This window comes from Gopherus evgoodei, chromosome 17 (genome assembly GCF_007399415.2).
Source record: "Gopherus evgoodei ecotype Sinaloan lineage chromosome 17, rGopEvg1_v1.p, whole genome shotgun sequence".
In the NCBI taxonomy this organism is placed as follows: domain Eukaryota; kingdom Metazoa; phylum Chordata; order Testudines; family Testudinidae; genus Gopherus; species Gopherus evgoodei.
This window is the reverse complement of record NC_044338.1, coordinates 6482983-6497272: the sequence shown is the minus strand read 5'-3', so window position 1 is coordinate 6497272 and position 14290 is coordinate 6482983. Positions and strand designations below refer to the sequence as shown.

Below are 14290 nucleotides of genomic sequence, written 5' to 3'. Positions count from 1 at the left end.
GCACAGGCTTGCCTGTTGGCATCAGATGCTCCATCTTTTCATACATAGACAAGGAAAGGGCTGGTTTCCCAGTACATTCATGTGAATAGATGGAGCCATTTTATAAAAGATGAGCAAAAAAGTGGTTTTAAACATTATGAAGACAAAAGGCCAAATTCTGCTCTCATCAGTATAAACATAACTGACCTCAGTGATTTACTCTGGATTTACATCAGTGTAAATTGGAGAAAGTTTGACCGTGAGTGCCTAATCTGTATATAGCCACTGTAGCTAATAAAAGTGCTACAAGAAATATTCGGATTTAGGCTGGTAAATGGATCTTGTTCCTAGCAGTTTGCTGCTTGAAGCAGTTGCTGTGCAATGTTAAGAAGTAGTGGTTATTTTAATTAAGAGCTATAAAGTTTCCTGTTGTTGCACACCCAGTTCCCAGGGGAAAAAAGTAACATTTGGGGCAGATTTAAATATGTTGCATCTTATTGGCAGTAATTAGTGTTGTTCTTTTTTAATTAATTAAAAATATTATTGAATGATCTGTTACACCCTCCCAAACGACTTCTGTGAGCCAGCATTGCTTCCGCAGAGTTCTCTATTTGGGTCACAAGGCAGTGTTTCTCACCAGGGCGCTGTTGTTTCCTCTTCCGACTCTAGTAGATTACAGATTATACTGGAACATGTCTGGGGAAAGGTCAAAAATGAGGGTGAAAGTCCTGGAACTGTCGCTGGGAAGCTTTTCATTCTCATCTATGAGACTTCTCCTATTGAATAAAAATCAAAACAAAATAAACCGCCACATGCGCGTGATTTTTTTAACAGCATTTAGAAAGGATTGTATTTGTATTTGTCTTGCGTTAAATAATTAGTGAGTATTTGGTTGAGGAATCTCTTACAATAGGCAGCAAATGAAGGCTAAGCATGCTTCATTTTCTCATTGCTCAGCCTGCCAGTGATTGTGTAGATTCAAGTTATTGTGTATTTTACTTACAGTCAAGAAGTTGCAGGATATTGATATTTGATGTTAACTTTGTTAAAATATTTGTTGCAGTTTGAATTTTAGTTTATTAAGTACAGTAGGAGATTAAAAGCAGACCAAGTGCTTCGGAATTGAAATGATATAATTGTGTTACTTATTAATTTTATTGGAATTATACAAGGAAGAATAAGAACACAAGGAAATACAGGATAATTTAAAAAAATATATACATCGTTTTACTATATAGCTAATAAAAGTTCAGTTCTACTTATTTTTTTCTGGAAACAACACAGAACAATTGAGTGCTTATTATTCCCAATCTACTAATATAAAACCTTACATAGGGCCAAAACCTGCTTGCATTACTTATGTGTAAAGTGAAATTTCACAGTGCACACCATCATCCCACAACAGCTGACATTAGCCAGTGCAAGAATACCATATCCAGCTGAAACTGGGGGGGAAATTTAGTAGGTAGAATTATGTAATCTGACCTTGAATTTACCCAAACTCTGGTGTTCACACCCCTTCCTGTATTAGAAAGTGCACCTGTGATTTTAGAGCTTGATAGTGAGGTACTGGGTACCCCCTTCCCCAGTTGATGGAAGTTGGTGGTGATCAACTTTGTAGGTTTGTCTCTTAAGTAACCAGGACTTAATTTTTTTTGTCTGTTCTAAAAGGTGACATCTTCAATAGGAAGGGGCCCCTCAGTATCCCACCCGACTGCCGACCGAGCCCAAATCTATACCGAGTTCATTGTCAAGTGATCAAGCAGTGAATCAACTCAGTATACTGCTTGTTTTTGTAATGTATTACAAACTAACAATTCTCGCGTGTTTTGATCAAAATGCAGTTTTCTGTCAGGTCTGGAAAAATTCAATTCTAAAACCAAGTAGAAATGTGCAACTCGCTCTGTCATTTACATCTTACAGATTAGTTCCCTACAGTACATTATTCTGGTTTGTACTTTTAAAAGTAAAATAAAAAAATTGTAAGTTAAAAGTTTGTCTGTGGCAGTCATCAACCTAATGTCTAGTTTTCAGAAGTACCTTGGTGCCTGGTGGTTTGCCACTTTCATATATTCTCAGTCACTGCATTCAGCAGCTAAGAACACCAACCCTTCATATTCGGCCTTTTTTTTTTTTTTAAGGGGTGGGCAAAGGTAAAACTGAAACGACATTAGCCTTGCAATGGCATTACCTGGGAGTTGCGGCTGATGTCTTTTCCACAAATGTCCAACTTTGTCAAAAACCAGTAAATCTTGTGAAGTTTATTTTCCTTATAGCATCTGTGTTTTATAATGGTGCTTTTAATTTGTTTTTACTTTGTCTTTTGGGATTTCTTTTGTCCGGCGCTTTCAGGCCTCCCTTTTTTCAGTGGAAGTGAGTATGTTAATGATGACTGGTTTGGGAATATACCCCTGCAAAGTTGACATGACAGCCTGTTCGCTCTGTATAATAACAAAGCCCATTGTTATTTTCTCTCTTCACTTTTATCCTCAACTTAATCCATTTCTCCTGTGAGTATTTGTGGTATAAAATGCCTGGGAAAAAAACATGGCTCAGAACACTGAATGGGTCATAGAAGGTTTCCTTATCCCAGACTTTATGGCAATTGGTACCCAAGACAGAACTAATGAATTATTTTTTCCCATGTCTCAGTAGGCAAACTTTATCCAATGAAATATTGTCCTTTTTAATAAATGTCTGCTGTTAGAATACCTTTTAAAAAGGCAAGAACATCCCATGATTTCCTCCTAATTTCATGGTTTGTTCTCTATCTCTATGTCTCTGTGTAAACATTCATAGATAAGATTCAGCAGCAGCTTCAACTAAAACAAGAGAATCAATTTCAATAATGGTAATCCAAAAAGCAGAATTTGGATTCAGGGCAGAAAACACTCAAGAGGTTTGGGATTTGGGTTTAGCTCAGATCAGGAGTTTGGATGCTTATCCAAACTTCCTCTTCCTCTTGAATCTGTAAAATTTGGCTGGGAATTTTTGTGAGAACTGCCTTTCAGGTGGTGTTCTGGCCCTTGACTGGAAGCTGGGAGTGCCGAGATACAGGGGAGTGGCACGATGTACATAAAAAACCACCTTAAAGTGCCCACAACAGATGGTAAAAACAGCCCCTCCTTGCACAGCCCTTAAGCCTGACGGAAGAAAAACCTCTCCAGTGACATCCCATAGACAGATAAATACTTAACCAAAAAGATGTGCCTTGCTCTGTACTCTGCAGGTCAGTAAACTCAGACACTGGCAAATCACCAAGAAAGAGAGATCCACAGCTAGAGACACTCTAGTGAAAATGTTCTGCCTCCAGTCCTTACGAGGCCACGTCTGTAATGAAGGTGCCAGGAGTTTTGTTTTGTTTTTAAGTTCCCTCTGAATGGATTGCTATAGAAGGTATTCCTGGCAAAGTCAATCAGGCAGTACCCTGCCTGGTTTATGTGCAATTGTCAGTATGAAAACAAGCTTCTGAAGTTAGCATGTCATTTCAAGCTAAATTTTTAACGTTTAGGGAAGCTGTTGGAACTGTATTCCTACTTTTTGTTACTTATCAATAGGTATATTTGAAGTGTTGATTTATCCTGTACACATACTGCAGAATAATTTGACTGAGCTATGCTGAAGGATTCTTCACTATACAATTTTTTTTGATATTTCTGGAGCACTTAAACTTTGTCACTGTGTCCTTTCACAGTGAATCAACAACTGCTTGAGCTGTGGAAATAATGTGGATGCTTGACTGCATTCTTTGTGCTCTTTTGGCCTGATCCTACTGTCTTGTGTGCAAAACTCCCATTTACTGCAATGGGAGTTGCATGCTTCTAAGGGCTGGAGGATGGGGGAACATTTTTTATTGGGTTTTTGGGCAGATACAATAGCATCCACAAAGTTTAAAAAAAACCTGACCTGTTAAATGTAATCTGTGGAACACCACATCATTCCAGTAGTGGATGTACAATATAGGTCTTGCTGAATGCACGATAAAGAAATCGTAGTCACAGAGTGCATTTACTGTATCCCCACGGCTATGCAATTAAGAAGTCAAGGTTGTATCTTTATGATGGGACTGAGGCAACATTGTCCAGACAATAGAGATACCACTTTATAGAACATTTCCATACTAAAAGTATCTAAATATAATTCAAATGAAAGCTATTATTATTACTCTTTCTAACTAAAGTAGCATTTTTCCTAACCTGATTCATCTGCACTAAGTAGAGCTTATTTAAAAGTCAAATTATCAAGCAAAATACTCACTCCTAAGTAACTAAAATTTTTCTCTTAAGCCTTTTGTACCGTTTTGATTTTTAATTTCTGATTTGCACCATGGCTGGTGAATGTATTTTCAAAATTATGCAACTAAATTTTGCTTGAAATAAAGTGTAGATTGATAGGTATTTGGTGGCAGATTAGATGTTTAAAATATTTGCATCTATTATGTTTGGATCTTTTACTCTCGACTTCATTTCTGCTGTGAAACGTTGAGTGTTTTGATGACTGGTTTGGTTAATTTTTAATAAATTTATATCTTTTCAGTCAGTAAAGCTTTATTTTTAAAACTAAAATATCTGAACTCAGAAGATATTTCTGCCCTAGAAATTATGAACAAGTTAAATGTCCTGCTTCTTACCCACAGCTATTTACTTCGTAACACACCTCTTTCATCCCTAAAGGATAGTGATTTTTGCACAGTCTGCAGGCAATGCTTGTGAATAATTAGTTAAACTTTGATTCTGTTCATGTGTTTATTTTTAATGCAATTTTCAACTGAAAGCAAGGCATAGTTTTTGTTCTGTGTAGAGTATCTGCTGTAGGTTCAATGAGAGCACCTTATCTCCAGCACAGTTTTAAATGATAACACCGGTGATGTTTTAAAGTGAAAGTGTTTTCATTAAATATCACAAATGGCAAAGTGCTTAGTTAGAAACAACAGAAATGAATGCATATAAGATTGGTTTTCCAAGATGGTTTAAAGAGTCAGAAGTCACAATCTTGAAAACAAACCTCATATAGTCAAGTATCATGTCTTTGTTAATTCTGACTGGAAGTAATGTCTTAGTTCCTGCAAAGTGACTGCAATATGATTTAGTCAGGAATTCAAGTAGGATTTACAGCAATAATTCTTTGTACAGTCCTTCTAAAAAAAATAAAAAGTAAATAAATAAAAGCTGCTTTAATGCATTCCCAGAACACAAGCAAACAAGTTGAAAGGAATATTCTATTTTGTTCTAATTTATTATCTCTTAAGCATCTTTATTTCCCTTTATATATTTTTGTTCTTTCCTTTTTTTTTCTTGTCTTCCTTTGGTTGTTATTAAAGACACCAGAAAAATGCTTACTGTAAAAAAAGGAAAGTATTGTATAATGTATCAAACAACTCAGAAAAATGTTTCTACTTCTTAGATCCTTCACTCTATAAAATACAAACGTTACAGTGACTAATTGGTGTGCATGTGTGTGTATTGGTATTTTTAAGATTCCTGAAAGAGGATCTAATATTCCAAACTGCTGAGTGTCCTCAACTGCCCCACAGGATCCCTCAGCTTTAATGGGAGATGAGGGAGCTCGGCATCTTTCAGTGTAGATCTAATTTATGATTACTCACTTTTCCTGCACTCAAAAATCCTATTGAATTCAGTGGCAGCTTTGCATTTGGAAGGCTAATTAATTGCTGCATGGTACTGAGATTTGAGTGCATTGAGTAATTATGGATTCCTTGTATGTACTGTATACAAATTACTGTTGCAACAGGCAGATGGGGTTCAGAACTTGATCAGTGCAGCATTACAATTACTCATCGTATTCCTAACAGAAAAAAGAAAGCAAGGTATAGATATTTGGAATCACTTCTTTAGGTATCACTGTTTTCTGTGTTGAATGTTGCAGCTTATGTTGAATACAGAGTGAGGAACACATTTTTTAAAAGGGGCTTGATGACAGAATAGTAACTAATTACACAAAAATGCAGAAGACTATTTTATACTCTTTCCACATGAACCAAGAATGAATCTTCAAGGAAACTAATCAAAGATTTTTTTGAGAAAAGAATTGAAGCCTCAGGCTTAATTTAAACATGAGGGGTTTTTTTTCTTTCTTTCTTTCTTGTTGTTCCCCTCCACCCCCAAGTTAGTTCAGGAAAATCTCTGTAGTTCTAAATGAAGTCTGTACTCAGAGACTATTCAATAGGCTGGTTATTCATTAAAGCCCTGCCATTTTTCTTAAAATGTATTGAATAATGCGCAGACCGGATACCTAACACAAAATACACTTTGTAATTTCATCATTTTTTTGTTTGTGTGCTTTCCTAAAACACAGAGTTCTACATACTTGGTAGAAAAACAAACACAAAACCCCAAGCTAACAGTTATATGGTATTAAAAGGAGGGTAAAGGAAGCATTGAGTGTCTTTAGGAAGATGAGACATTCATTAAGATTTTTCCGCCTTCCTTTTCCTATCTTCAATCCATCTGAAGTACCATTATAGCTTTTCAGTCAGCTTCCTGTGAGAAACTCTTTTCTTTGCTGTTATTCTTCCTTGAAAAAAGGTGGCTGCACTTCAGTTAGGATTGTATGGATTTGGTCTGGGATTTGTATAATATCTATGTAGAATGCATCAGTTGTTTAGGAACTTAATTCCCAATATGGCTTCCTTTTGATTAAGGACAAAGCCAGCATTTCACAGCATTATAGGAACACAGAAAAACAAGTTAATGATCTAAACCTTTTAATTCACAGTTGCTTGTCTATTTAAAGTACTTTTGATTCTATTATAAACAGACTGGCCCCTTTTTGTTTCATTTTTTTTTCTTTGGTTTCTTTACATTTCTTTCCCTGTTTGCCATGAAATTTGTAGCTAGTTTCCTTTTCTAACTGAAGACTGAAAGGTTGTGATTGCAGAATGATACAGAAAGTAGGAAAGCGTATCTAAACAAAGCATATGTCTAAAACAGACCTTCTGTCTTAGTAATTTGAAACAAGTTTAGTTTAGTGTGTGTGGGGGGGGATTCTTTCCCTTTTCTAAATGCTATATTTTGGCTATTTTATTTCTCTTGTTTTGAAGGACAGTGAAGTTTTTCTTTTTACAATAAACTCTGGATTTTGCTCTTATTTTAGTTTTACTTTCCTTCATTTTATTCTTTATATGTCAGTAGCATGTATTTTTCTATCCTTTCTTCAGTGCAGCAGGTTGCTATTATGGGATACCATACTTTCACTCATGGAGGCAGCAAAAATGTTCTTTTTCAGAATTTCTCAGTGTAAAGCACAGTATGAGGTACTGCAGGACAAAAATTCCTTTCTAGGATATTTTACCTTTTCCATAGACAATTTGGATTCAGAATCTGTTTCTCCAATTGGATTTTGAAATTTCTTGATATGTGAAACTCGCTCAATAGAACAGCAGCACTATGGCTGACTTTATTACTATAGGCTACAATTTCTTCATCTCCTTAGATATGAAAAATATTTATATTGCTGTTTTATCTGCTTCTGTATATTTTTCTATAGTTTTAAGATGAATTCCTAAGAGATTTTTTCTTTTTCTTCATCAATAGAAGTCTATTATTGTATATTTAAAACTGTTAATTTTATGTGGTTATCGGAAATGATAAATGGGGAAAAATTTCCAATAATAATTTTAAAAATTATTTCCATCTCTTCAAGGTAAACTGAATAACCAAGATACTTACAATAATTTCACTAATAATAATCCTGGGAACCCACGACTCCTGCCACTTCCAAGTTTGACTGTGGTGGTACCTCTTGCACAAATCAAACAGCCAATGACCTTAGGGACCATCACCAAACGCACAGGGTAAGTGTACCTGCATGACATTTCTTATTAACACTGTTTGTGGTTGTTCGACAAAATACTCATAGAACGAATTCATGCGGTTAGTGATGCTTTTCTGATTTATGCTTTGTGTTTCCAGCGTACATATAATTCCGTGGCACAAAACTTAGGTAGAAAGTAAGAATAACAATGACGAGTATTAAAAACACATAAAAACAGATCTGTCTAAGAATTCAGAAGCATAAATGTTTGTTTGTTTGTTTGGATAGATGGATCATTTTCTTGCAACCACTCCATGGACATATTCTATGTTGACATGAGTAGACATTATGCATAAGGAACAAGTATAAAATATGTCTTGGTCTATGCTGAATCATATAGAGTGAGCTCTTGAATAGTTTCCACCTTAAAGAAAACTTGTTTTAAATATGTTTTTGATTTATAAATTCTTCAACCATAGTAGTAGTTGGGTGTTATATATGGAAAGGCAGCAAACCAGGGGTGACTATAGATACATATATAGAAAAATCCTATACACATAAATATATGTTTCTAATGTTTTCCTGACAGTATAATTCTGTCTGTGTACCCTATTGATTTGAGTAATTTTTTTTATAAAACACATCTTATTGGAACCCTAAGAATCCTCTTCATTTTCACCACTTTTACACATCCCATGCACTTAGGATGAAGATAAGGAGGACTAGACAGATTTCCTTCTGATTTCATTGATCAGTCACAGGGGTCACTCATGGGTGCTTACAAAGGAACTGTCTTTTTTTCCCCTGTGTTTGTACAGCACCCTAGCGCAGTGGAAAACTGGTCCATGACTAGAGCTCCTCGGCACTATGGTAATTAAAATGATATTAAGACCCCCTGTACAGTGGACTACCTCCACAGCACTCCTCACCCCAATCGCTTAATTTAGTACAGTAAGCTAAGACTTGGGTTTGAAGCACATGCATGTCTGCTGCCACGTGTTGAAGTTATCCTCTCCATAGCTCTTAAAGGGCCTGTGGAATTTTTCAGAGATGTGTTTGGTCCCATGTCCTTGATCAAAATTTCCCTTTCCACTTACTGTTCTGCAGAATGCTATTCACTTGTTGATTTTTCACCATCCATCCAAGAGTCAGCTACATTTTAGTAGTTCTGTATATATGGTGTATAAAGCACTTTAGGATCCTCTGGTATGAAAATCACTACTAAATAAATGTATATTATTATTATTATTATTTATTTTATTTATTATTAAATAGGACATTAACCAGCCATATAATGCACACTTAGCAAAGAGGCACAGAGTGACTTCAGGTTTCACAGATTTGAAAATTTTGGGGTAGTTGCTCCTGAAATTGACTAGCTGACCATTGATATTTTGTGTACTTAAATAGCCATCTGTCTCTGGGAACTTCCAGTTTCTGCAGTTCATGAATAAACTCTCAAAGATACTTTTTTTCCCCCTCCCTCCTAGAGAAGCTCAAATCCTGAAGGTTCAACAGTTAGAGCTTTATTTTAAAAGTTTGACTCAGTCATTCCCTTATTGACTGAGACTTTATGTATGAGAACCATTCTTCTGTGGATACTCTAGCACAACTCCCTTCCTATTCCATGGAGTTTGGGGGTGGCAAGTAAGTACCATCTTGCCACCCATACTTAGTTCCCTGCTCAGCCACATTACCTAGATTTCACATGGGGATAGGTGAATTTCACCTTAGTGCCCTTCAATGGGAATTTTACTTGAGTAAGCATAGAGTAAGGATTTCAGGATTGTGCCCTTTATTCTGGTTAATTACTCAATCTCTGATATGATGTCTGGGATATTTTATAAAATGCATTTATTATTATAGTTTACATAGCTCTACAGTTATGCCTGGCAAGGTCCTAAAGGTCATATAATCTAACCACCCAGTTCTGCTCCTACTGATGTGAATGGGAGTTTTGTCAGACCTTACTGCCGAGTTACGAGCAAAAGCTGAACACCTGTGATACTCCTTGACTTTGGTGAGAATTGGAAGTTCTCACACCTCTGATGATTTGCCCCTGAACTGTGCAGAGAACTGTAGACAGAACGTGTGGTACAACAGAGAAGCAGGGACAAGGGAAAACTGTAGTTTATTTCTTCCGTGCATGCATTGCAGGTGTTGGGTTTTTTTGCAATATAATCACAGATGAGGGAGGAAAATGGAGCATGGAGATGAATGCTGGAAAGAAAGTGAGCAAGGAAGAGGAGAGGGAGGGAGACTGATGACTCGCAGGAGGGAAGGCATGGCATGTGCATCAAAAGAGGAACAAGTCACAAATGGGAGAAGGAGACAGATGAGTTGAGCAAAAGGACTGGGAGGAGCACAACAGAGGGAGGAGGAGGATCTGAGAATGTAGGTTTTGGCACAGACACATAGACTCTTGGAGATGAGCACAGGGAGCTCGAACCACAGTGATAGGCCCCGTAGGAACTGAGAATGAGAGAGATGGTTGAAGGAGACAAGAAGCCAGTGGAGACATGAGAAGGGAATAACAGGACTGGAGTGACAGAAGGGGAAGACGGTAAAAGTCAGCTTTGTGGTTATAGTCAGCCCCACTTCTTTGGTTTTCAGCGGTAATTTTTGCTGCATTTTCTGAGGCCATTTATAAAAAAAAATGTGATGGTGATGCCATTGAAATTTTGTATAAGTAATGCAGAAATAACTGAAATCTTGCATTTTATTTCTACATATCATTTCGTACCTATCTTAAGAGTGTAGTTCATGCTCAGCTTTTTCCACATGTAAATTTCCTATTCACAAACGTTGCCTTATCCTATTATTTTGTGTAATTTTTAAAATGAATTGAGCATAAAATATTCAATGAGGCTTAAGTAGGGGAAAAAAATGGTTCTAGAAAGGACCCCAGCTATGTAAGTACAATTTTCATGAATGGGCTGATAATATTCAGCAAATCCCATGTAAATGTGTAATGCTAAGCTTATGGCTGCCTTCTTTTGTTCTGTGTCCAAAATATTTGATGAACGTACACAAAATTAACATGAAAAGCTGTATTTACAAAGCAGAGATTTAAGAGGAATGCCAAGGATCCAAGAAGCCTGGCATGCTTAAAATGGCCAATTGAGACAGCAGCCTTAACTTAAAGCTCCAGGGGGCAAAGCGTGTGTTTGACATATTTAACATCTGCCCTCATATTTCTAGAAACACATAGCAATGTAAGTCTGTACGGTGTAATATTTAGACAGGACAGGGACCATCTGCCTAACTCTAAGAAGTGTAGGAGGCATGTATTACTACAAATGGCAAAAGACAGATGTATTTACACCTACGTGGTCAGCACTTTTAAGCAGTGCTTCAAGGAAACAAGGCACTCTTTGGAAGCAGCTGCTTAACCTTGTGATTGTGCAGTGATCAGAGAAGGAGGAAGTGCTTGAAATCAGTTGGATTTTACAACTGCTATACAATGGTCATCAAAATTGGTTCTTTCTGTTGCTTTTAAAAATCAGATTTTAAATCTATTATGGTACAATTCCAGAAAGAAAAAGCAAGACTAAAACAGTGACAGATAACTTCTAGTTTTAGATTTGTCTGCTTTATTAGATATTAGCATCTGAAAAGCCCCTCTTTCATTAGAACACTTAAGCAGCATTTATAACTGGATTGATCAAGCAAATTGTTGTTGGTTTGGTTCTAGTTTTTCCCAGGACAACAAAATATTTTTTCATACAAAAAGATTAATCAATGCCCTTAATATTATCGATCTCAAATCAACATGTTCTTTTCTCGGCAACCAGAGAGGAGTAAACTTTCAGAATGAGTCCATAGTTAGCCCCAGGGGAATGAAATACAAGGATCAGGAGTTGCATCATCACAGTGTTGATCACTGGAGCTTTTTTGTCAAGTAAACCTGCAAAACTCAACAGTTTCTGACCACTCATTAAGCTCCTTTCTTTTGAATGCAGGTTACATCCTAGTGTTGAATACCTGAGGGTGAGCTTACCAAGAAAAATGGCATCTCTTGTTTCCCATGACTGTTCTTTCTTTGGTTTCCTTCCTGTGCTTCTTCCCTTGACTTTTTCATTCCCCCACCACTTTCTCTTAAACTGTCTATTCTCCCATCTCCATTTGGCACAAATTTTACCCCCAATTTTTTAATAAGCCTCTTGACTCGCTTTCCTGCAGTTTGTCCTATCAACGCTTTAACACCACAAAAGATTAACCAAAGGGACTCTCTACACTTTCAAAAAGGAAGGATGATGTTGTAGTTAAAGCCCGCGTATGGGGGCTGGGAGATGTGGCTCCACCACAGATTTCCATTGTGTCTTTGGGTAAGTCACTGAACCATTGTGTGTCAGTATCCCCATTAACAGATAGGAACAATAATACTGACTTCCCTTGGAAAAGTGTGGTGTGCCCTAATTCATTCATTCTTTTTTTTTTTTTGCAAAGTGCTTATAAACCCTAAAAGGGAGGTTTCTATATAGGGACAAATGATTTATTTCCTGAGAGAAGCAATAGAAAACTAGACAATCTGACTGTCTTGGGATCATTACAAAAAAGACAGCACTTGAATGTATTAATTGGAGGAAAGCTGTGTGTTTGCAGTTGACCTATTATAAGTACATCCTGTTTCAGTGGAGTGGATTGTATTTAGTTTCCAGTTCATACGAATGTGGTAAAATAGATGAACTGTAATAGAGAAGAAGAAATAAATGATAAAGTAATTGCTACAAAGGAAAATCCTTGTAAATGTTTGCTCCTTTGACAGCAGCATTTATTTTTAATTTCTCAAGGGATGGTCATTTATGTTGGTATCGTACTTCAGTCACAAATATGACATAGCTGCACTGAAACCCCCATATGTCAATTTCTGTAGTAGTCTCTTGCCAAAACAAAGCCTTACAGTGCTCCTTACAAGAACAGAAACAAATCTGATTTTTCCTCTTTGAAAGGTTTGAGTTCATATATGTGAAACTTTATCCATTTCCCCTCCTCCCGCTTTCTTTTATTATATAAAATAAGGAGAGGGAAATGCAGATAAAGTCTCTGATGTTGAAATGGGCTGAGATTTTATCATTTTAATGTTTCCCATCTCCTCTACTATTTGTTCAGAAAATCATTGATATCCGTTTGATGTATTTTAACTCAGAAGAGCTTAATTTATTCCAGGTCCGATTAGTGATGCAAACAAAAATAAGAGGAGCCATATCATGATCCAATTATGTAGGCAACAACAACTGAAAAAAAATCGGTATGCATTAAAATTAAATCTAAGTAAAGGCTTAGAAAGACAATGATCAGTGTGCCTGTACGTTTATTGAAAAATTTCTATTTTGGTCACATTTTTCAAACATGGTTATGTATCATCTAAAGAATGAGTATACTAAACTTTGTTAATAAAGAAGCAGCTCTAGCTCTTTGTAATTTGTATGAAGTATTGTGATTTATCCCTCACTTTGCCCAAATGGGATAAATTTCTTTGCACAATTTCTTTATGAAATATCAGCGAAACCTGATAGTAATGGAGGGATTAGGGTAAGTAGATATTGTTGACTTTATTAAGATTTTGAATAGTTACATATTTTTAAAAAACATGCTAAAGCAGCAAAATCAAATGAGTTTTGGATTTCTTAAAACTCATGATCAGATTGAAAACTAGGTGAAAAAAAATACTGTTTGAATTTTGAATCATAATCACCGTCATTTAATATTTTTTCCATTGGGAGACAATTCCCAGTATACTCTCTTATGTGCACTTGGCATTTGAGCCACTGCAACATAGAACTTCAGTGCCTTTTTTTCCCCCTGCCTTGACATTGCTGTGTTATTGTCACCCAGCATAGCCATCTGGTGCTGTCAATTCAAGGATGGGTTATCTTGTAATTTGTACATTGTCTTTTTTTATTAACAAACCAACCATGCTGTGTGAAGCAAATTGTAAAACATGTTCAGTTGCTTGTGTAAAAGACCACAGAAATGAATTGTAAATTAAGGAAAGCAGGGAACCGCTGAACAAAAAGGGGTTACGGCTATGCTATCTGACATGTATATAGACTTTGTATTAAGAATGTAAGCTGTTTTTTTAAATGTAATTGCAGTTTTTCTGTGCTACAAGAAATCTAATCTATAACTCAAACTGCAAATTTTCAGTAATCTGTGTTGGTCACTTAGTTTATTTTTGAAAAAGACAAGGGTAATTTTCGTGATTAAAAAAAGATCTCATGATAACTTGTTCAGTTAAATTATAATTTATAGAATTTTCAAACAAATACTTAATTCTTTCAATGTCCTTGTGATCTTAGGTAAGTATTATTTTCCCTGTTTTTACCAATGGAAAAACAGAGGAAGAGCGGTAAACTGATTTGCTTTAGGTGGGACTCAGCCAGGATTACAACTCAGAAATTCCCAGCTCCTAGTCTCATGATTAGACCACTAGCTAATGGCGCTACAGTTTTAGGCCAGGCAGATCCTTGGCTCTTGAGTATGTTGGTAATGGGTTGTGCAGAATAATGGAGAGTTCTGGTTTTTGTCAAAGGTT

The 14290-nt window shown here is 36.2% G+C and overlaps 1 protein-coding gene across 8 annotated transcripts in view; it reads left to right on the top strand.

Moving 5' to 3' along the window:
• BCAS3 (BCAS3 microtubule associated cell migration factor) overlaps positions 1 to 14290 on the top strand; it is a 488600-nt gene that overhangs the window by 176035 nt on the left and 298275 nt on the right. For all 8 annotated transcript variants that reach the window (XM_030537160.1, XM_030537161.1, XM_030537162.1 and 5 more), the window contains exon 16: positions 7642 to 7792. In XM_030537160.1, the coding sequence (XP_030393020.1) occupies positions 7642 to 7792 (151 nt within the window). The remainder of the gene's footprint in view (positions 1 to 7641; positions 7793 to 14290) is intronic.